Raw genomic sequence first — 20003 nt, 5'->3', positions numbered from 1 at the left:
AGGCCAACAAGTGCTCAGCATCTCTGGAAACTCCTTCAAGATTGTTGGAAAACCATTTCAGGTGACTACCTCATGAAGCTCATAGAGAGAATGCCACGAGTGTGCAAAGCCTTAATCAAAGCAAAGGATGACTATTTAGAAACATCTACAATATAAAAAATGTTTGGACTTATTTACCACTTTTTGTTTCCTACACAATTCCATATGTATTCATTCATAGTTTTGATACTGTCAGTGAGAATCTAAAATGTAAATAGTCATGAAAATACAGAAAAACTATTAAATTAGAAGTTGTGTCCAAACTTTTGACTGGTAATGTATGCATGCTAATGTTACAGCCACAGGGCTCAAAAATCAGTCTGATAAATGAATAGATTATTTCCTCACAAATTTGACACTGGCTTTGGTTGTAGAAGGAGATAGAATTCTGGCACAACTTGACCAACCTCTACTTGTAAAGGACTGTGATTTAGGGATGGAAAAAGCATTGGTTCATACAACTGTTGCTGCAATTTTGGCTGTGCTGCACTGCAAGGCCTTTATTCAATTCAAAGACCCAAAGTAAAAGTGATAGGTATTCTGTTGAAATACCGATACCTTCCTCCCGTTGCCTTTGCAGCCTGACAGATCATTGGAAGCTGTCAACACCCCACTTTGGCTCAGTGGGGGATTGAAGGGAACAGTAATAAGTACCTCGCTGTATGCGCCCCCCACCTCCACCTCCCCACGCTGCTCTCCTCTGCCTCTCAGAACAAGACTTGTTTAATTTTAGCAGCTTTGACGCACATTTGACATAGATTAATTATAGAGGCTCTTCATGTCATTTATCTCACACAGTACCGGAGGAAGTGGTTATTCAGGGCGCCCTTTCTTCTGCAGCAAATCGGCTTCATCCTCAGCCGCTGCAGCCTCCATCCCTGCCTCAGCTTTCGCAGCTCTTCCATCGGCCTCGGCTTCACTCCGTCCTCATCCACCCTCACTCTCAAAGCCCTCTTGGGTCTCCGACGTGATTGCCTCCTTGTGTAAAGCTCCATCCACTCACACCTTTCCTGGCCCTTCTCCCCGCTGCTTGACTGATCGGGAGAAATTGCAGTGGAGTAGACTGTGGCTCCTTCAACAATTTCATGGCCTAGTTTCACACAGATAAGAAAAAAGTCAAAAAAGGAAAGAAGTGAATGATTCACAGTCAATTTGTCAGTCTGTCAGTCATCACTGCAACTGGAAAGCTACATCTGCAAGGTTTTTTATGAGCATTAACATTGCATTTTTTGTGTGTTTATAGATATGTGATTATGTCATTTGCTTTCTCAATAGATGCATCACTGACCAAATATCGTCCACATATAAATCAGGTTAATACAACTTAACTTTACTGTGATGAGGAATGGGGTCAGATCCAGGATAGAATTGATTCTCTTCATTGGTTTGGTAAAATATAATAGGGAGTGAAGCAAATTTAGTTCTGGTTTCAGGTGTAGTTATTCTTTGCAGAATGATGAAACCTAATGTAATGCTCCACTTTTTTATTCTGGGTGTTGTACCAGTAGAGTGTGACTAGTAGGCCTACTCACAGAGGCAAAAAAATCAGATCCCATATTAGCCCAAAGGCCAAGGGCAAAGTTTTAGTCTTTATAGTGTCATGTCAGACAAATTCTGGCATAACGTAGTGATGCCAGACTTTGCACTATCATTACTTGAGCCAATAAAACATGATTATAAGGCAGAAATAGTGAACTGTTAACTTGAGAGTCAGTCCAGACTGGTATTTTGTTTCATTTCAGGCTGACATTGTCTTCTGTTAAACATTTTTCTGTTGCGTTGGCAGCTGACATATCGATCACACCATTTCATACATCAATTTGGCTAAAAGCTAGGAGCAATACAGAAGTTAACATTTTTCCAGTTAACTTACAACTTTTACAATTTTGTCGATCTACTTCTCACTTGTCAGCATTTTCATGGGCATTTTCCTGTTTTCAGTTGTCATAGTTGTCAGGTAGTTATATAAGAAAATTGCAAACTCATGCTTATGATGCTTAAATAAATGCTTAATTCCACATCTATTTGAACTAGTGAAAAGTGGTATGTGGAGGCAGGGATTCAGAGAGACAGAACCATTCAGTTGAGGAATTTCTTGCAGACTGAGGTTCAGAATCTGCATCATTTTTGCAAGAATTTTGGATATTCCAGATGAGGTTTAAATGATCTGGAGAACTGTTTTAAACCTGTCTGACAACCTACTACTTGCGTTTCCTGCTCTATCAGACTTTACCAACTTCAGTCACCATGTTCCCAGGTCTTTTGTACTACTTTGATCAGTACAATCATAACCAGTAAAAACAATGTCCTAGCCTATGAAAATATAAAGTAAGTTGTAATAAGAAAAAAATTATCCAAAGTCTCGCGTGGTGCCATTTGAGAGCAGCCATCATGCAAAATCGCAGCTTTAAGTACAGTTTTATTTTCATCAAATGAACACACACTGACTGTTACCGAATGTGGGTTGCCTGGCATATTGTAATGCATGAGATGAGTCTTAATGGAGTGGTTATTGTCACTGTGGCAACCCAGTCACATCAAAGATCTGAAGAGCGCATATATCATCACATCTTTGTATGTTTACTGTTCGTATCCCTGTATGATAATCACTGCCTCTCAGGAGGAAAGTAAGATTGTCAGGGCCCTCTCATCATATTCTTAGCATGTAGATTAGACAAGCTTTGATCCATCTAATAAGCCCTCCTCTGGCACAGAATGTGTTAGCTTTGCTTCACTAGAGCACAGAGAGGACCCAAGCTTGGAGCTCCATCTGATGCATGGATGCTGCTGTCTTCGTCCTTTTCCATGTCGATTCACAGCCCCAGATAGATATCAGTGGCATGACTAAATCCAACAACTGTCCTCCTCTTTTCCGGTACGCTCCCTTTGCTTTCTTCTTTTGTCTCTTTCTGTTGTTTCTCACCATCAATTTGTCTTTTCTTGTTTCTTTGTTGTCTTGCCTTCTGTTCCTCTTTCAATGCCTGTTAGTGTCTCTCCAACTGTCTTTTTTCATCAAGTGAGCCTCTAGAACAGGATTTTTTCAACTTCTTACCCGGTGACTTCCCAAACTCTTCACAGCCCATTTTTATTTACTCTCTTAAGCGGTAGAATATTAACAAAATCCACAGACTAACACTGAAATGTGATTGGACCTGTCACTCCACAGTTTGCATGTAGTGGATGCAGCTTTATGTTGTGCATTTATTTGCTCTTTAAGCCAGCAGGGGTGCAGGATGAAGATTATAGCTGTACAACTGTAACCTCTGGATATCAACAGTCACAGCCTAAATCACTAAGAGCACAAACACCAGGGGCTGCTGTGAAATATCGACAGATGTTGCTGAGGGAGTGTAAGGATTTGCAAGATGTTTGATCAGTAAATTTGCTGATACCCCACAACAAACTCAGTTAGCAGAGCCCCCGAACCAATCATTTTGAAGAACTGGCCCTATGATGTTAGCTGGAAGATATTAAGAGAGGCTGTGAAATGGAAAAAGGAAATTGAGATGTTTTTCCACAAGGCAAGGTCATTTGAGTTTTAAGGTGAGTTGTCACCTCATAGAAAGAAGGTTGAATACCTTTCTATGTGGAGTTTGCATGTTCTAACTTTTGTCTGTCTCCCTGGGTTTTTTTCTCCAGGTGCTCCCGCTTCCTCACACAATCCAAAGACATTCATATTAAGTTAATTAGCAAGTTTAAATGGGCCCTAGGTCTGATTGTGAGCATGACCTTCTAACTGATGAGCGGGTATAGCTAAAGATATTGTACAGTATGGTATTGAAGAAAACCGTGCACACACTGTAATTCAAAGAAAACCTATGGTTGGTAACACTTACTTTTCAGTATATGAATCTTTAACAGTGACTTCCCATACCTACTCCACTGTCTGTATTTCAGACCGCCTAGGCAGCATAACATTTGCCAGATGGATTTTCCTAACAGCCAACCTTAGGGGCAAGGTAAAAGTACGAATCTGATGTGCCTTGACACTGGGGAGGCAGTGGAATGTTGCCTGGAATACGCTATTAGGGCTGCATTTTTCCTGTTTTCCCTGCCTTCAGATGTCAGCATACATATGAAGGCACAGAAATTGCTGATCGACCTTGGAGAGCCAGTTTGAGTATATCGGAAAGCATTTGTGGAGTTGCTACAACTCTACATGATGGTGACAGAAGTAGTTGTGGTAAAGAATGTAGAGAGAAGTTCAAACTCACCACACCTGGCCACTTGCTGAATGAAAGTGAGTCCTTGTCAGATATGTGAAAGTCACAAACATTGATTGATGCTGCCTCCCCTGATTTAGCTGTGGGAAAGAGGGGCTAAGACACAGTGAGACAATCTAGCAAGTGGAAGCTTTTAAGGTCTCCTGGTCCAAGGTGTTGCTTCTTTTAAAGTATAGCAAAAACAGAACCAGTTTAGTATGATGTGTCTTCAAGCATGCCTAAAGGCACGTCTAGTGTTTATAGCTGTTTGTAACAGGGGAAAAGACTTTGCCAAAAAGGCAAATATTTCAGATATGGGTATACATTTTTAGATGATTTATTTTTCCTGTACGAGGGTTGAGTAATGTAGCTGAAAGGTTTGTCATGATAATTGTCAGTCAATATTCCTAATTATTATTTTTTAAAATAAAAACTGTCAGGAAAAAGGTTAACACTGAATTGAAGCACTATAAACTATATATCTAGGTACGCGGGTCATATTTTTAATGTTGACACAGCAATGATGAACGCACATTCACGAATAAATTGACTTGCACAGATAAATAAAAATAGATAAGGTCAAAGGAATAGTCTCATGTTGAAAAACATTAAATTAAAAAAGCAAATAAAACATGGTGACCAGAATGGAAGTTTGAGTGGCTGGTCAGGACTGGTTATCACCGGATGAGACCCCACACACCCTACATCAGGCCCATCAGCCCTTGGAGCAGGCTGCTGGGAGAGTGTCTCATAGGTGGTGGGTGACACAGGATCATGGGGTTTTCAGACCATGTATCCTGTCTTGCAGGGGTAACAAGTGGCCCCCATAGCCTTCACCGGGGACATCTGTGGGCATGGATAGGAGCCATGAGAGACCCTGGTGGCCACAGAGCAGTGCATCTTGGGAGATTGTCACAGAGGGTTTGAAATTTGACTACTGGAACTTGGTCCCTTCTGTAACTCACTCCTTTGCCTCCAACTAGTTCAGAATTCAGCAGCTTGGCTTCTTACTGTTTTTGCAAGATGACATCACATCATCACAATCCTGGGTTCTCTCTTTGGCTCGCTGTTACTTTTAGAATTAATAAGATTTTACTGATAAAGCACGTCACGGTCCTGCGCCAAGCTACATAGCAGAAATGTCAGCGACAGATTGCAGCCATAGATCCTCTGGTGGTGCTCATCTGACTGTTCCAAAGTCGAGACTTAAATATAAAGGTGCTTTTGTATGACCTGCCTGAGGAGATAAGGCTCGCAGAATTAATGACTTCTTTTAAATCGCTTCTTTGAAGCTATTTTTACAGACTTGCTTTTATGTGGTGTTGTATCTTTATGCTCATTAAGCTTTTTATTTCTTATTAAGATTTTACTACTTTATTATTGATTTTTTTTTTAGTATTGATATTGAAATTTGCTTTTTGTTGCTGTTGTCTTATTGTTAGAACTATGTCCTTCGTGGAACACAATTGTGGTGTAAAGTAGGTGTGCTTGTTGAATAATCTGCTTTGGAAACTTAGAACACAAGTTCAGCACAACCTCCCCTGATTCTATCCAAAGAAAGGGGTTTTAGACTGACTTCTATAAGGACTCCTCTTGTTCATTTCATTGTCTTCTTTGCAGTTCATGCTCCCATAACTTCTTTCTCATTTATGCAAATTCTCACACAGTTACTACTCTCCTGTGCTTTCCTTGTCCTCGTTTTCAAACTTCCCACTCAACACCCAGTGTGACCCCTGCCGTGACCAATTATGGCCTTTCAGCTGGAGTTGGGGAAGTTGCACAACTAAACAGCTAAAAATGAAGTAAGAGAGGTAGAAGTACATATGTTGAGCAGCTATCAATTGATGTTAGAATGACAAGTTTAATGATCTGGGAAGGAAGTCACAGTGGGTTGTTTTGTCTGGATCTTTTCTCAGAGATGGGAGATAGAGAGGAGAATACAGATTAGACCTGGGGGATGGAGAGAAGCATCTCTCATTTCATCCCACCTGATGGCTATATCATAATGTAGTAAATGATTTCTCTACACTCCTATTTTAATAAAGACAAGTGACTTTTTCTAGCTGCATTGCATTATAGGGTTTTACCTGCTTTACCTTGGGGCTATATTTCTTTTTCCAGCACTGTAACACTGGGTCCCATTTATCAGAGTGTGCACGGAAGAAATTCTAAATCGACATTTAAGAACTTGCCACATGAACAAAAATGTTGTTATTAAATATGCATAGGCACACGGGTGCATGATGAAAAATGATAAATCACACCTGTTCTACATCAGTCTGCCTGAGCAACTCTTTGGCTAGACAAAGCAGTTAAACTAAATTTAAGCAACTAAAACACAAAGGTTGAAGTGTTATAGAATGGTAATGTCATTTTTCTTTCACACCCCAAATGTTATCACCCACATTTTTACTCCTCTTTTCATAAGTGGAACACAATCTCCTACATTTAATTGATACTGTATGACATACATAAGTCTAAAGTAAATAGACCATCAAATATGGATGTACTTTCTTGGGATTTTGGGCTGCTTTCTACACAAGCAGGCTCTTTTACATTAAAAGACACTAAACAGACCATTGCACATTCCCTTACAAGGCCTAATAGCCTGAATTTAAATGAGATTCAGCTGAAACTAAATGTTTTGACATTAGTCGGCATTGAAATACTACACTGCAATTCCTGGAGTTAGAGAGCAAGTTGATGGTGAACTAAATTTCACCTTGAACAACATGATGTCTTTTCACGTTGAAAGAGAAAGAATCAGAATGAAAATACTGAGTTATCCAATGTATAATTTGGGCTGCAGAAACATTGGATAGAGGGTAAAATGCATGTCAAGGGGGCATTGTTTTCAATCTGCCAGTTTAGATAAATCAGTAGCCCATTAGAATGTATATTTCTCCAATACTGGAATCACTATGGACATGAGATACATGAGGATATTTATCAGACATTTCTCTAGTGACCCAAAAGTCTATATACTATATACTTATTCACATGCATGACTAGTCCCCTAAGACCTACAAACTAGCTGATGTGTAAAAACAGTGGAGATCCCCATTTGTGTTGATGAATAAGATTGGCTCTAACTGTACTCACATTCTCAAGCACATGAGGAATTGGGTACATTTGTTTCTTAGCATGGAAATCAGCATGCTTATTAATAGTTCACACAAAACTGCATTAGCAGAGCTGATAAATGATATCCATAATCTGTTGCCTGTAACTTAGAAGTCAGAAACAAGAGAGCAAAAATAACGTGATAAAACAGCAGACGCTGGAGACTGGCACAATGTGGCACAATGTGGGAGGGCCAGTTCAGCGGGTTCACTGATGGCCACAATCTTGCAATGGTATCAAATCCACTGCCCCAGCTTCAAGCTCCTATCATGCTGTAACACAAAACAGTTTCCAAACTGCCTCTTTGGTCCTGTTGTAGGCCTCACAAGCATGCAATGCCACTTCAGATCGACAGAGGCACAGTGGCATTCTTCATCTCATTTTTTAGCAAAGGATTTTCACAGTTGAGACAAGTGTAATGATTTCACGGTGCTTGTAAAGAGTTTATGGTGCCTCAGACTCTTGTCAGCTGCAGTCTTCTATAAAGCAAACTGTGCCTGTGGGAAAGCAGAATGCGACATAGATAATTTCATTCAAGTCAAACACCGCATTTGCCTGGAATGTGTGTAATTTCATTGCTAACTTTTTTTTGCACAGTCTTTTTTTATATAGACATAGATTTTTTCTTTCAGTGTAAAAGTGGAGTCAAAGCTTACAAACTCTTTAACCTGTTTTGTTGTGAGGGTGATTTTTACAAATTTTTGGGGGGATCTGTAATATTTTGCAGAACTGCCGTTACTCAACCATAACATTCATCACTCAATCCATGAGGCTCAAATATAAGCATCCTCTTTGCGATCCTCATATTATATCAAAAAGACTGTTTATCTGTCTAAAAGAGTTCTTTTCTGCAGCACTGTTATCCGCTCAGTGAATGAGAAATTAGCCTATATTCTCAATGTTCAGGCTGATTCGGGCTTGTTTTTTCCCCGTAAACTTCTGAACTATAGAAGGTAAGTTGAATTGATGACAGCTTTTAAACCTCTTGTCACCACTTGCTCTTCTCTGTATCAATAAAATATACTGTCCTAAAAAAGAAAATAGGAGTAATTGAGGAGTTTTCCTTGCTGCAATTTCCAAAGATGGTGCATTAAATTCTTGGGCCTCAGACTGTTTTCCTTGCAGAGGTACTTGCAAATAGCAATTTAAATGAGTTTGAGATTTGTTTATACAGAAGAAAAATCAAGTGTTTCTCACAATTAAAGCCACGCTGTCAGGTTATTAATACATTTATCTAAATTTTGTATATTATAGCCAGTGTTGGTCAGATGATAAATGAAGCATGAATATCATATCAGATACAAAAGAAAACAGAACACTGATATCTATTTTCTCTTTATATGAATTCTTAATATATTCTGAAAAGTACCAATTGAACACACTGCGCTACAGTATTAGGCACCAAGAATGTTTAAATTCTTAACATCACTCAGTAACATCTGTGGAGTCTACACATCCAGTCACTGTCATTAAAAACTACTTTTACCCACATGAACAGCTACAGATGGTCTAACCCCAACAGAGCCCTGATCTAAACATCATAGAGTCAGTCTGGTTTTACATGAATAGACAGTAGAGGTCCACAGAAAATGTCTGACAGGTTCTCCAAGATGCTTGGAGCAGCATTTTTTTATTTTATTTTTTTTACTGTTTATACCACTTTGTATGCAGTTAATTAATATATAAAAACTATTTGTGGCACTGCTTCTGAAGGCATACTCACTTCACTTTCCTTGAACTTTTGGAAAGCACCGGAGGTCTGGATTGTTCTTCAGTGCATGCAACCCTAGAAGCAAGTTTGTCGATGGGTCATGGTTCAGAGCAAGATGCTGCTCTTTTTACAGTTATTGAAATTTGTAGGTTGATGTAACTAAATGCACACCTTTTGACTTATCCAGTCAGGCTTCATGGCTCCCTGCAGAATCAGCCCTAATTATCTCAGTTTTTAGTGCAGCATTTGGTACAGTCGGTCCACGCATTCTTTAAAAACTTGCATCTAGGACACTGCTGGAGTGGTTTGCCTCCTACTTTGCGGACAGGTCCTTTGTCAATCAAAACTGGGAGTTGCTCTTCTCCCTTCATCACGTGTGGGATACCCCAAAGGTTCATCTTAGGGCCCATTTGATTTAAATTTTTCCTTGATTAAGGTTCAGTTGATCCTATTTGTAGCTGCTCCAAAGCTTTGGATCAGCCTTTTTTGTGGTAATACAAAGTTCCTCCTGCACTGACATTTTAAAGAAAAACATCTCAAGACGTACACTTTCAATGACATTTGTTAGCTCTTAATAGTATATATTTTTTTGTGTTTTACATTCATTCTTCTTATTTTTGTTATTATTATTCATTCATTAGAATTTTGACTTATGGCTTGTTATCCAATTTTGCCTTGTTTTTGTGTTTTGTACTATTTTATTCACTGTACCTATTTTTGTCGCTGCCTGACTGTTAACATGAGCAACACTTTGGTCAACTCAGGTTGTTTAAACATGCTATATAAGTAGACTTGTTTGATTTGATGTTTGTGGTGTCCAGAGGATGAATCCTAATGATTGTGATTAACCTTAGATCTTACCTCCATTATAAGTTTCTCTGTTATTTAAAATCTCTATTGAAATCACTGAAACATGCTTGTGCTTGTCATAAAATGAACCCTGGACACTTTCCTGTTGTGCCATCATAAGTACTTGCTTTGGACAACTGTTATCTTATAATGTGAGATTAACTTGGCAGTTATTTTGCTGCTTTGGTGTTATTGGCCCCTAGATTTTTCAAAGCAGGCATCCCTGACTTGTCGCAACAGGGAAGACACAGTGGGTGTATTAATGATGCCCCATTTCCGATAAGTGTTCTCGTAAGACTCGGCAGTGAACCAGCATGCATAAACACATGACCTTCTCTGAGTGGAATGTTGCCATTATTATCACAGGTGTGTTTTCCTTACTGGTATGAATCATAATGTCTGCTGTGAAAAAGGTCTGCTGATCATTAAAATTTCTTTAATGGTGGCGTCAGGAAAAACTGCTGCTTTAATTCTGTTACCCACCACCCTCTCCTTTATATTCTCAGCACTTAGCAGTCACTTTGGTTTATTTTGTAATATCTCAGCAAATAGTCAACAGAATATCACTATCAAATGGCATAAATGGAAGATTTTATATTGTAGAAAGCATGAAGCTGCTTACTTCAGCTATAATTTTTGCTCTAGTGTCACTAGCAAAGCCTACTGAAATATTTGAACATTTAAAAGATAAATCAGAACTTAGAGTCTGGCACAGTTAGGAATGGAATGGTATATCAATTTGTTGGAAAAAAAAACTTTTATATTGGGTGGTGTTTTGAACACAGGAGCCTCTGGGTCACTATCCAGATGTTTTCTTGACACATGGACCATTGAAACTTGTACTGTGTCCACAAGACACCTAAAACAAATGAGGAATGTTACCTATGTCAAAAAGGAACATAAACCATTCATTACCCTACCGAAAACTATGTACATGAAAACAAATGACTCTGGATTTTTGCATCAATGCAAGCATGCAGAGGGTGTAAAACGTCTGCCAAAGCAAGCTATTTTAAATCTTAAAGTCCTTTATCAGCAGCAAAAGATTGGATTCAAGGAGTGATCACTGTTATTTGCTATTATTTGCACAAGGCATGCGGTGACAGATGGTGAGTTTGGAGGCTTGTGATTTTGGAGGAAGTACATGTACTCTTGGTGAGTCTGTTTATTTGGAGACGGTTATTACTGTTTAAAAATGGGGAACAGTACAACGGCATGGGATGAATATGCTTTTATAAAGCAACAACAGAAGGTGGCAGGCAACAGACTGAACTCTGGTTTTGCATATTACATGGAGCCTTGATGTATTTTTTTCATTTATCTTTAAAGGGAATGACACCATTTATCACAGCAAGAAGCTGTAAAACCAGAAAGATTTGTCAGTTTTTCAGCTTCCCAACTGTCTGTGAATGTATCATATGTGATGTAGGGTACCGACAGGAAGAAAAATGCAACAAAAAAAATAAAAAATTGTGATATTTCATTGGTTATTTCATTCTACATTTGCCAAAAATTTACTGTTTGCACTAAACAGATCCTGTACAATACAAGAAAATATTTTTGAGGAGCTCTGTTCACACAGAGCAGAAAGGATATGATAAGAGAGACTAAGCAAAAGAAAACCTACTTCAGTAAAATAGCATGGCTCCGTATACAGATGTGTAAGTTTTGGAAGATACATTCAGCATGTAGAATAATTTTCCTGGAGTTGATATGCACGTACGGGTTAACTGACTGTTCAGAGACAGAGGTGTGCTTCATTCTAGAATGAATTTGGACTAATGTCTGAATGTCTTTATGTTTAGTCTACATTTAGTTGCAGTTGTGTGAAATGAGAAATTGAGTGTTAATATGCTGTAATGATAAGTAGTGGCTGTATAGCAGTGTTATCAGAGTACTTGTAGTTTTGTGGTGATGGACTGATACTGTCATTTGTGTAGATGATGTGCCACAGTGTTTTTTTAATCATCGTTGATGTTAGTGTGCTCATCTTTACAGTCTGAGATCTAATGGTGAAGAAGTTGTGAATCCAGTGGATGAGAAATGATGGAGTTTCCTAATCAACCAGTGGCACTGGATTTAGCTGAATGCGGAGCAGAAATCAACAAAGGAGATAGATACTGAGTTGATTATGATGATAGAGGAGTTAGTGGAGGAAGCACGACCCAGAATACTCTGTCCCTCATTTGGCCCTGTAGACAAACAGATATGGATCCAGCTGTGATCTGAGGCTGGCATCCGTTTCTTCATTCATTTCCTAATTATTGATGCTAATGAAGCTAATTGAATGTGGTTGGATCCTGAGAGACACTGTTTCTTAGGTACTGTGTAACGGTGGATGTTTCCCTGAGTGTGCATTGAGGATGTCAGAAGATGAAGTAAAAGTTGTGAGACAGCTCCGTAGCACAGAGCCTGAACAACTTCCTTGGGATGCTATCTGGCCCTGGTGAACTGCAAAGTTCACACCTGTTCATGCATAAACAAATGCATTCTTCTAAGAAATAACTTATTCTGTACCGTTTAAAAAATATGTGTGAAAAGTATTTATTTTCCAGTCAAGTTCGAATTTGAAATTCAGTGCCTTCAGTAGTTAATGCACTTTAAGCAGTGTTCCTGGTGAGTTCTTCTGTTGCACTGACCTGGCCCAATCTCTCCTCTTAATTCAACAGGAAGAGTGTCCAGTCAGAGGGGACATCGGGCTCTCATCCAGTGACCTCCAACTGGTGCTACAAGTAGAACGTAATCAGTAAGTATCTCTTCCCTCATGCCATCTTTACTACCCTAATGTCTCTGCTAACCTCCTCTGTCTTCCACCTGAGAACTGTCAAAGGATAACTGAGGGAGATCACACATCCCTTGCCATGCCTCCTCTCTCTCAGCTTTTTATTGAAGTTTTGGTCAGTTTTTGCATTACCCCAGAAATTCAAAGTTACATCTTACAAGCTTAGAAAAGGCTAAATGGATGGCCTAAGAATATGTATGTGCTTGTGCCAATAGCAGTATATAGTTTGGTAATCCAAAAATTACAAGGTTTGAGGTCTTACTATTCCTCCATGTCAGTGACAGTCGCAATGCGCAATGTTTTAGGGTTGTCTGTCCATCTGTTCAAATTTCTCCGAGTTTGGCTTGAACTTATGATAAACTGATTAGATTTTGCTGGTCATAAAGGTAAGTTCATTGTGATCTCACAAATACATCACTAACTCAAGAATCCATGCCCTAATTGTGACCACACTTCACATAAACATGTAACATTTATTTATTTATTCATTTGATCAGGGGCCATGCAATTAACATAGAAAACTTCTGATGTCTTGCATATAGACTGTATAGCATTAAGCTAATTTTCAACTCCCATCCCTGGTTGCGTTTTGTATGATACAGTGATGACATTTTCTATCCAAAAGGTCAAAGATCAACTTCAGTTTGACATTGTATTGTTCTGCAAAAACACATTTCTGGCCAATAATTAACATTGAAGGAGCAAATGAAGACATAGATGTAAACTGCAACTTGGTTGGTGGGTTGAGACATACAACTGCAAGATGGTAATTCTAATTTCACAAAAAATACATAGAGAAAACTTTCACAGGTCAGAATTGAAAGCTCTCTGAATCTCTGCAGCTAAATAAGGAAGCTAATGTTCCATTAGACACACTGATTAAAGAGCATGTACTATTGGTAGTCCACGACTGTGAGAATGTCTCATGGTTTCAATGAATGTCATTTGGAGATTTTCTTAGTTACCTCAGGAGACATAAATATCACATGCTCTTGAGTCATAGTTTTAGATTTACTCACTGTGTTGGGATGGGAAAAGGGAATGTGTAAGTGACACAGCTCAGGGCACACAGACGAGTGAGGCTAATCAGAAAGAGTGTGGTGTATTTCATGGAGGTCACGTGGAACAGGGTTCAAGGCCAACAGAGGTTATGATGTTCCTGTGATAACATCAAGGGGAACTCCTCTGGTGCATGCTCATCAGCCGAAAACGTGCAAAGACTTCTGAGGTGAAGCACTTAGCATGCTCTGAAAGCCTGGAGGTAGAGAGAACATGTCAGAACCACCTCTTCTCTGTTCACCAGAGCAGGGGTCCCTCATCTAACAGATAGATCCTCATTAGAATCTGAGGATTTAAGCTTATCTGTAATAATTACTTTTAAAACTGCATGTTGAAGGTGAAGAAAGACATCTGACTGGATGTGTTTGAGCATTGACAGGCAGGCTCTACCAGAAGAAGCGATGTTGTATATAGGGTTGTCACGATTTCAATTTTTTGAGCCACGATTATTGTGGAAGGAAATATTGCGATTTTACGATTATTCACGATTATCGACATTATGAAAGAAAAAAACCCAGTGTTTGTATTTAAATAAACTCTTTAATAATACTTAAACTTTTAAACATTTACTGTTCTTATAAAATAAATTGTTCCAACACGTCTTTGTAGTAAATAAAAGTGCAAATTGCATTACAAAACAGTCATTAACTTGAGGAACTTAAAGGCTTCTTTAGCTGCCATCATTAAAACAAAAGTTAGTGAGTAAATTCTAGTAAGTTCTAGTGAAGTGCCTCTTTGAGACTTTTATGTATTATGGAATGTTGCAATTTAATGTATGGTTGATAACGTAGTGTTTACTTTGTAAATCAAACAAAACAAAAAGACATAAAAAGAATACATTTAAAGATTCTAAAAACACTTCATTTTAAGCTTTAAATATCCTCCACAATTTTAGACAATATAACTACAGAAAAAAGGATAAATGGGAGTCTTATTTATTTTTACTAAAACGTTTATATAAACAATTCACCACTAATTTTACAACAATTAATCAAAACACCCGGATCATTTCCCAGGGAAAACTCTAGAGCCTGACAGGAGGTCCAGGCAGACAGACAGCCTCCCTGTCCTGGAGGTTACTGTCTCCTCCACTACCACTGTCAGCGGGCAGCGGGGCTTCCCGGACCACACTCCCTGCTGAGGGGACCGGGCCGACAGCATCTTCGGAGGAGGGCACGGGCTTCCGGAGCCAAAACAACCGGCGGGTCGGGAGTTCCGGTTCCCTCCTGCGCTCCCATTCCCCACCCGCCGCGGCCCGCCGCCTTCCCCTCGCCTGCGGACGCAGGAAAGCAGCCCGGCTGCGACGTGCGGGGAACGGGAGCGCAGGAGGTAACCGGAGCTGCCGACCCGCCGGTTGTTTTGGCTCCGGGAGGAAACTCGGGGCGCGGGGGGTCCTCGGGGCGGCCCGGCCACCGGACCGCTGACTTCGGAACCGACAGTTACCGCGCGTGCGGCGGACAGTACCATCTTGGCAACCTCATTGCGCACAGCGGCCACAATATTAGGGACACTTCGGCGGGCCGGAAGCCCAGAAATTATTTTTTCTTTCTGTGCGACCCGGTACGGGCCGCAGACCGGTGGTTGGGGATCACTGCTGTAGTGTTGCCTACACACGTGCATTAGGCCTAGGTCATTGCCCCCACCCCCCCCCCCCTTATTTTTGAAACTTGTGGAAAAAGTTGTTAGAAGCGCTGCACTGGTTGGCAGTAACGCGGTGTTTGCTTTACTTTTTTATTGGGAAATGATGATTTTACCTTGACTTGGACATACAGCGATGGATGATTGTCACGAAGATGCTGTATCATGTTGGTTGTATTCACGCCTTTTGCTGCAACTTTGCGACGACAAGCTTTGCACGTGGGGTGCCCATCCACGAAAACCTCACCTTTAGCATCTTTTGGATACCCAAAGTGATCCCATACTGCTGATTTGAGTCGCTTTTGGGAGGATGCAAGTCCGGAGGAGCACCCCCGTCAGCCATCCTCAATTTAGCGGTGAATGAATTCAGTGATGCCGATTAGACAGGAGCGCGCGCACAGGCCAAGGAGCCACTCTCTCTCTCCACTCTCCACTCAGCGCAGCTCACGCTTCTTGCATTGCACCTCTCGCGAGGCTTTTCTACGGATAATCGTGGTTGTGAAAAATGTGACGAATATCTATTTATAATCGTGGTTATTGTAAAACCGGTTAACCTTGACAACCCTAGTTGTATATTTAGAAGTGTAGAGTCCAGTGTTTGTGGGGAGTGACCAAAGAGATTCAGTAAAAAATCAAGATATCTCAGATTTCTCTACTTTCATTTCAGCCCTTACTGCCTTTGCCTCTTTCTCGCATGTCATTATAATTAATGAATTGAATGTAGATTGCTGAAAAACTCCTTTAAATTGCTCTGCTTGTCAGAATTCAAACTGTAGGTAAATGAAGCTGATAATTCCTCCATAACCGCATCATTCACTAAAATGTTGTCAGAACCATTTCTTGATGAAGAATTTTGCAGCTTGGTTGAAAAAGTGTTGAAATATGACCAAAACTATTACATGCAGAATGTATAAGTGCACACAAACTATATTGTATGCAAAGCCGGTGTGTGACTTTAGAAGTGAAATGCAAGTTTGAAATGCTTCACAGAGTCGCACTTTGAGGAACATTTCAGTGTTTCAGTCAGTAGACACTGGACATGTAATGGATGCATAGGATTTGGGAAGGATTGATTTAGGCTTAGGGTAAAAGAAGACAAACGGAGGAACTGACACAGTTATGCAGACCAACAGAAAAACAAGAAGCCCAGAGACAATAGTGGCATATATGAAGCAGACAGGCAGTGATGAATGGGATGGAGAGGAGATGGAAACGTACAGAGAGTTGACTGGTGATGACAACCTGCAAAGACTCTAGGCCAGGGAGTCAGTGTGCGATACAGGATGGCGAGTTGGCAAAGTATGTTTATTTTAAACCAGCAGTTGAGTCTTAGTGAAGCGCTCAAGTTTTGTCTAGACCAGAGAATGTAGGTCAGAGAATGAGTTACACATTCTGGGGAAGCAGTTGTTCTGATGAAGGAGGAGTTACTGGGAATGTTGCTGGAAACAGAGTTTATTTTATCTACTGGGTCTCTTCCACTGGGACAGAAGTGGAACATGGCCAGGAAGCAGCACAATGTACAGTGTAAAGGCCAGGAACATTACATTTGCAATGTTGAAAGAATAAAACATGTTTTATTAAAGTAAATTCTTTAATTGCAATCAAGTGTGTCTTAGGCAGAAGAAAAGTCTTGTTATTAAAATATCTTATTAAAACAAAACATCTTGTTAAAGGGAGGAAATATATTTTTTACTTAATGAAAAATATTTAAAGAAAATATATCTATTTTATGATACAAGTATGCTGTTAAAGTAATAAAGGTTGTTTTCTTAATGTCTTTATCAGCAGTAATATCTTGTTTGTAATGATGCATTGATCTTGTTATCTACACAAAGTAAGTTGTTGTTAGGACTAAACGTGCTTCGAGGTAATCAAGGTATCATGTTATTTGAACAAAGAATCGCGTCATTAACACTCCTGTTATAATCACAAAAACATAAACTAGGTCACAAAGCAGAGAAACTAACCTCATAGTAATGATGAAAACATTTCATCACAGCGAAGCAGATCAAAACATATCTTGTTATAATGTTAAATCACTATGATTTAAATCAGAGTAACTTGCTATGTAATTAGATAATCTTATTATTTCATATTATAATAAATAACATAAAATAAGATATAACTTACTTTTATCAAATATTGTTAGAATGCAAAAACCTAGTTCTTACACCAAATTATTTTATAGTAGGAGGAAGAAATATCTCTTTATAAAATTATTGCATTTTCTATTGGTGAGACTCTAGTCCATCGTTATAGATATGGAACTTCATAAAGCCTGTTTTATGCTTACCGCGTCCGAAAGGTCCGTGCGGCTCTGTGTGGACAAATTACATCATTTTAGCAGCCATGCACCTTCGAACGGCCCTTCTCACGCGGACAATTTCCGCGTCATGCACCTCCACATTTTTCTAACTACGCGGATGGAGCCGCATGGAAAAACATGGCAGAGGACCAGGACCTTCTCGTAGCGGAAGTCCAGAAATACAGGCACTTATACGATTCATCACACAGAGATCACCGCAATAACCAGGTTATGAACAATTCATGGTGTGAAATTAAAAGTAACTGCTGAAATGCGACTATTCGGTAAAATGCCACATTGCAAGTTGTATAAACAATGGTAAGTTTCTGCTACTCTAGTACTAGAGTAGACCAGGTAGACGTGTGTTTACGATACACTGCCCCCTGCAGTTTGGGAGCAGACACCGTACGGAGTATAAGTCACACACACTCTCTCGCATGGATTTCTGCACGGCTCATTTCCACACGGCTCGTTCGTGTGGAAAGCATAACCCAGCCTTAGCTGAGCTCTGGTAAAACTGGTAACTGGTAAAATTTATTATCATAAAGGTATTCAGTTTTATAGGATTAAAGAGATTTAACTAACCCAAACTTATATAGTACATTATGTTTTATTGTTATACCAGTATTTGTACTGATAAAGTCTTATTTCCCACAAACACATTTATGTTTTGCTGTCATTAAAATGCTTGGTTTGTCATTAGTGAAAGACATGATGTTATTATTTTAGTAGAGAAAATCATGTTCACCTTTTTGTTCTGTCTAACCTTCAGCATTGAGTATATCCTTCCCATTCTTTTCACTTTCCTCTCTTCAGAAGAGGAAACTTTTGAAAACACTCAAGCTATTAAATCGAACAGGCAAGAGAAGTGAAATGTGTGTGGCTTTTTTGTTGTGATCAGAGAGGAGGACCCATCATTCTGGAACTGGATGTTGCTGACTACCTAATATCTGAGAAGTGCTATATCAAACTGACAAGCTGGTCTTACAGAGAGTGACTCGTTCACTTCAGGTTGTTAAAACAGACATGAGGGAAGATGAAGAGCGAGGAATGAAATGAGAATTAGCTGTGGATGTGCAGGGGAGGAGACTGACCTATAGACAGATCCTGAGAATAGATTGAGCATGAGAGTAGAGACGTCTGTGTGTGTGGTGGGTCCTGGAATGCCAGCTGATGCAATGCTGGACATGCCTGCACTGACCGAAAAAAACAGAACAGGCAGAAAACACAGATGTGCTGGTAGCTTGTCTGTGAATCATGTTCATTGTTGTGAATCGGCTTCATTTGTCATCTGTTTGTGATATCCAGTGTGTATAACAGAGCGTCAGGGTGTCTGACAGCACTATTAGTCAGGTCTGATCCAAGACAACTCCAGCAAGAGGGTTAAAGGTTAAGTGTCAGTGATCCTTTAAGTAATATTGAATATTTAAACCGGAAAACTACCCAACTTAAATCAACTATTACCCCTCCTCGAGTCCAAAATCTGCAGACAGGTTTGAAAGGCATGCTGTCTGAAAAAAACACCCAAATTAAAATTGATCAGACCAGAAACTGAAAATGACAGAATCATCAGGTTTTTAGCTTTCCAACATTTTGTGATGTGCCGTCCCATCTGAAAACTTGACCATATCTAATGTAAAAGTCATGATATTTGATTAAAATCACACAAAAAACACCTCCCAAAGCTCATTACACCAGTTTCAGTTAAAAACAAAGAAAGACATCTACGTCCCTCAGCATCTTGGAGAAGCCACTAGTGAGTGAGCTGCAAAAATGTTAGGAGAAAATATTATATTATATTATTAATATTATAGAGTCGTCATTTTATTTTTTAATAATATATTTATTTTAAAAATCACATTATACACGAAAAGAAAAAAAAAGTAAGATAAAATAAAACACATCAACAAACAATAACCCACTCCTTTCCCACAGCAGTCACTCTTCAGCATGACTTTCTTCCAGATCTATGTCCTCCACATATTTAGCAAAGGGTCCACAAACTTCCTCATATGTTTTTTCTTGTCTTCTAATATATAAATTAGTTATTCTAGGGGATGGTTTGACATCATTTGTCCTAGCCAGTGTGTGATTATTGATCTGTTTTTATCATTCTGCACTGCCAAACACAGTGAAACAGTGTTCCTTTAACCTCTGCATGTAGTGCATATATCTGGTATCTATATCTATTGAACTGACTTACCTTTGCAGGAGTTACTTATGTTTACATTATCCAGTTATAAAGAATTAGTCTGAGCCATGTGCTTATTGTGACTGTGAGTTGCAGCACAGGCG

At 39.4% G+C, this 20003-nt stretch overlaps 1 protein-coding gene across 1 annotated transcript in view; it reads left to right on the top strand.

The window, feature by feature from the left end:
• adam19a (ADAM metallopeptidase domain 19a) overlaps positions 1–20003 on the top strand; it is a 265930-nt gene that overhangs the window by 98014 nt on the left and 147913 nt on the right. Inside the window, exon 3 of the mRNA XM_055007585.1 lies at positions 12594–12670. Within this exon, the coding sequence (XP_054863560.1) occupies positions 12594–12670 (77 nt within the window). The remainder of the gene's footprint in view (positions 1–12593; positions 12671–20003) is intronic.

Source organism: Amphiprion ocellaris, chromosome 23, assembly GCF_022539595.1.
Source record: "Amphiprion ocellaris isolate individual 3 ecotype Okinawa chromosome 23, ASM2253959v1, whole genome shotgun sequence".
NCBI lineage: Eukaryota > Metazoa > Chordata > Actinopteri > Pomacentridae > Amphiprion > Amphiprion ocellaris.
The sequence above is the reverse complement of the archived record's forward strand: the minus strand, read 5'-3'. Positions and strand labels throughout refer to the sequence as shown.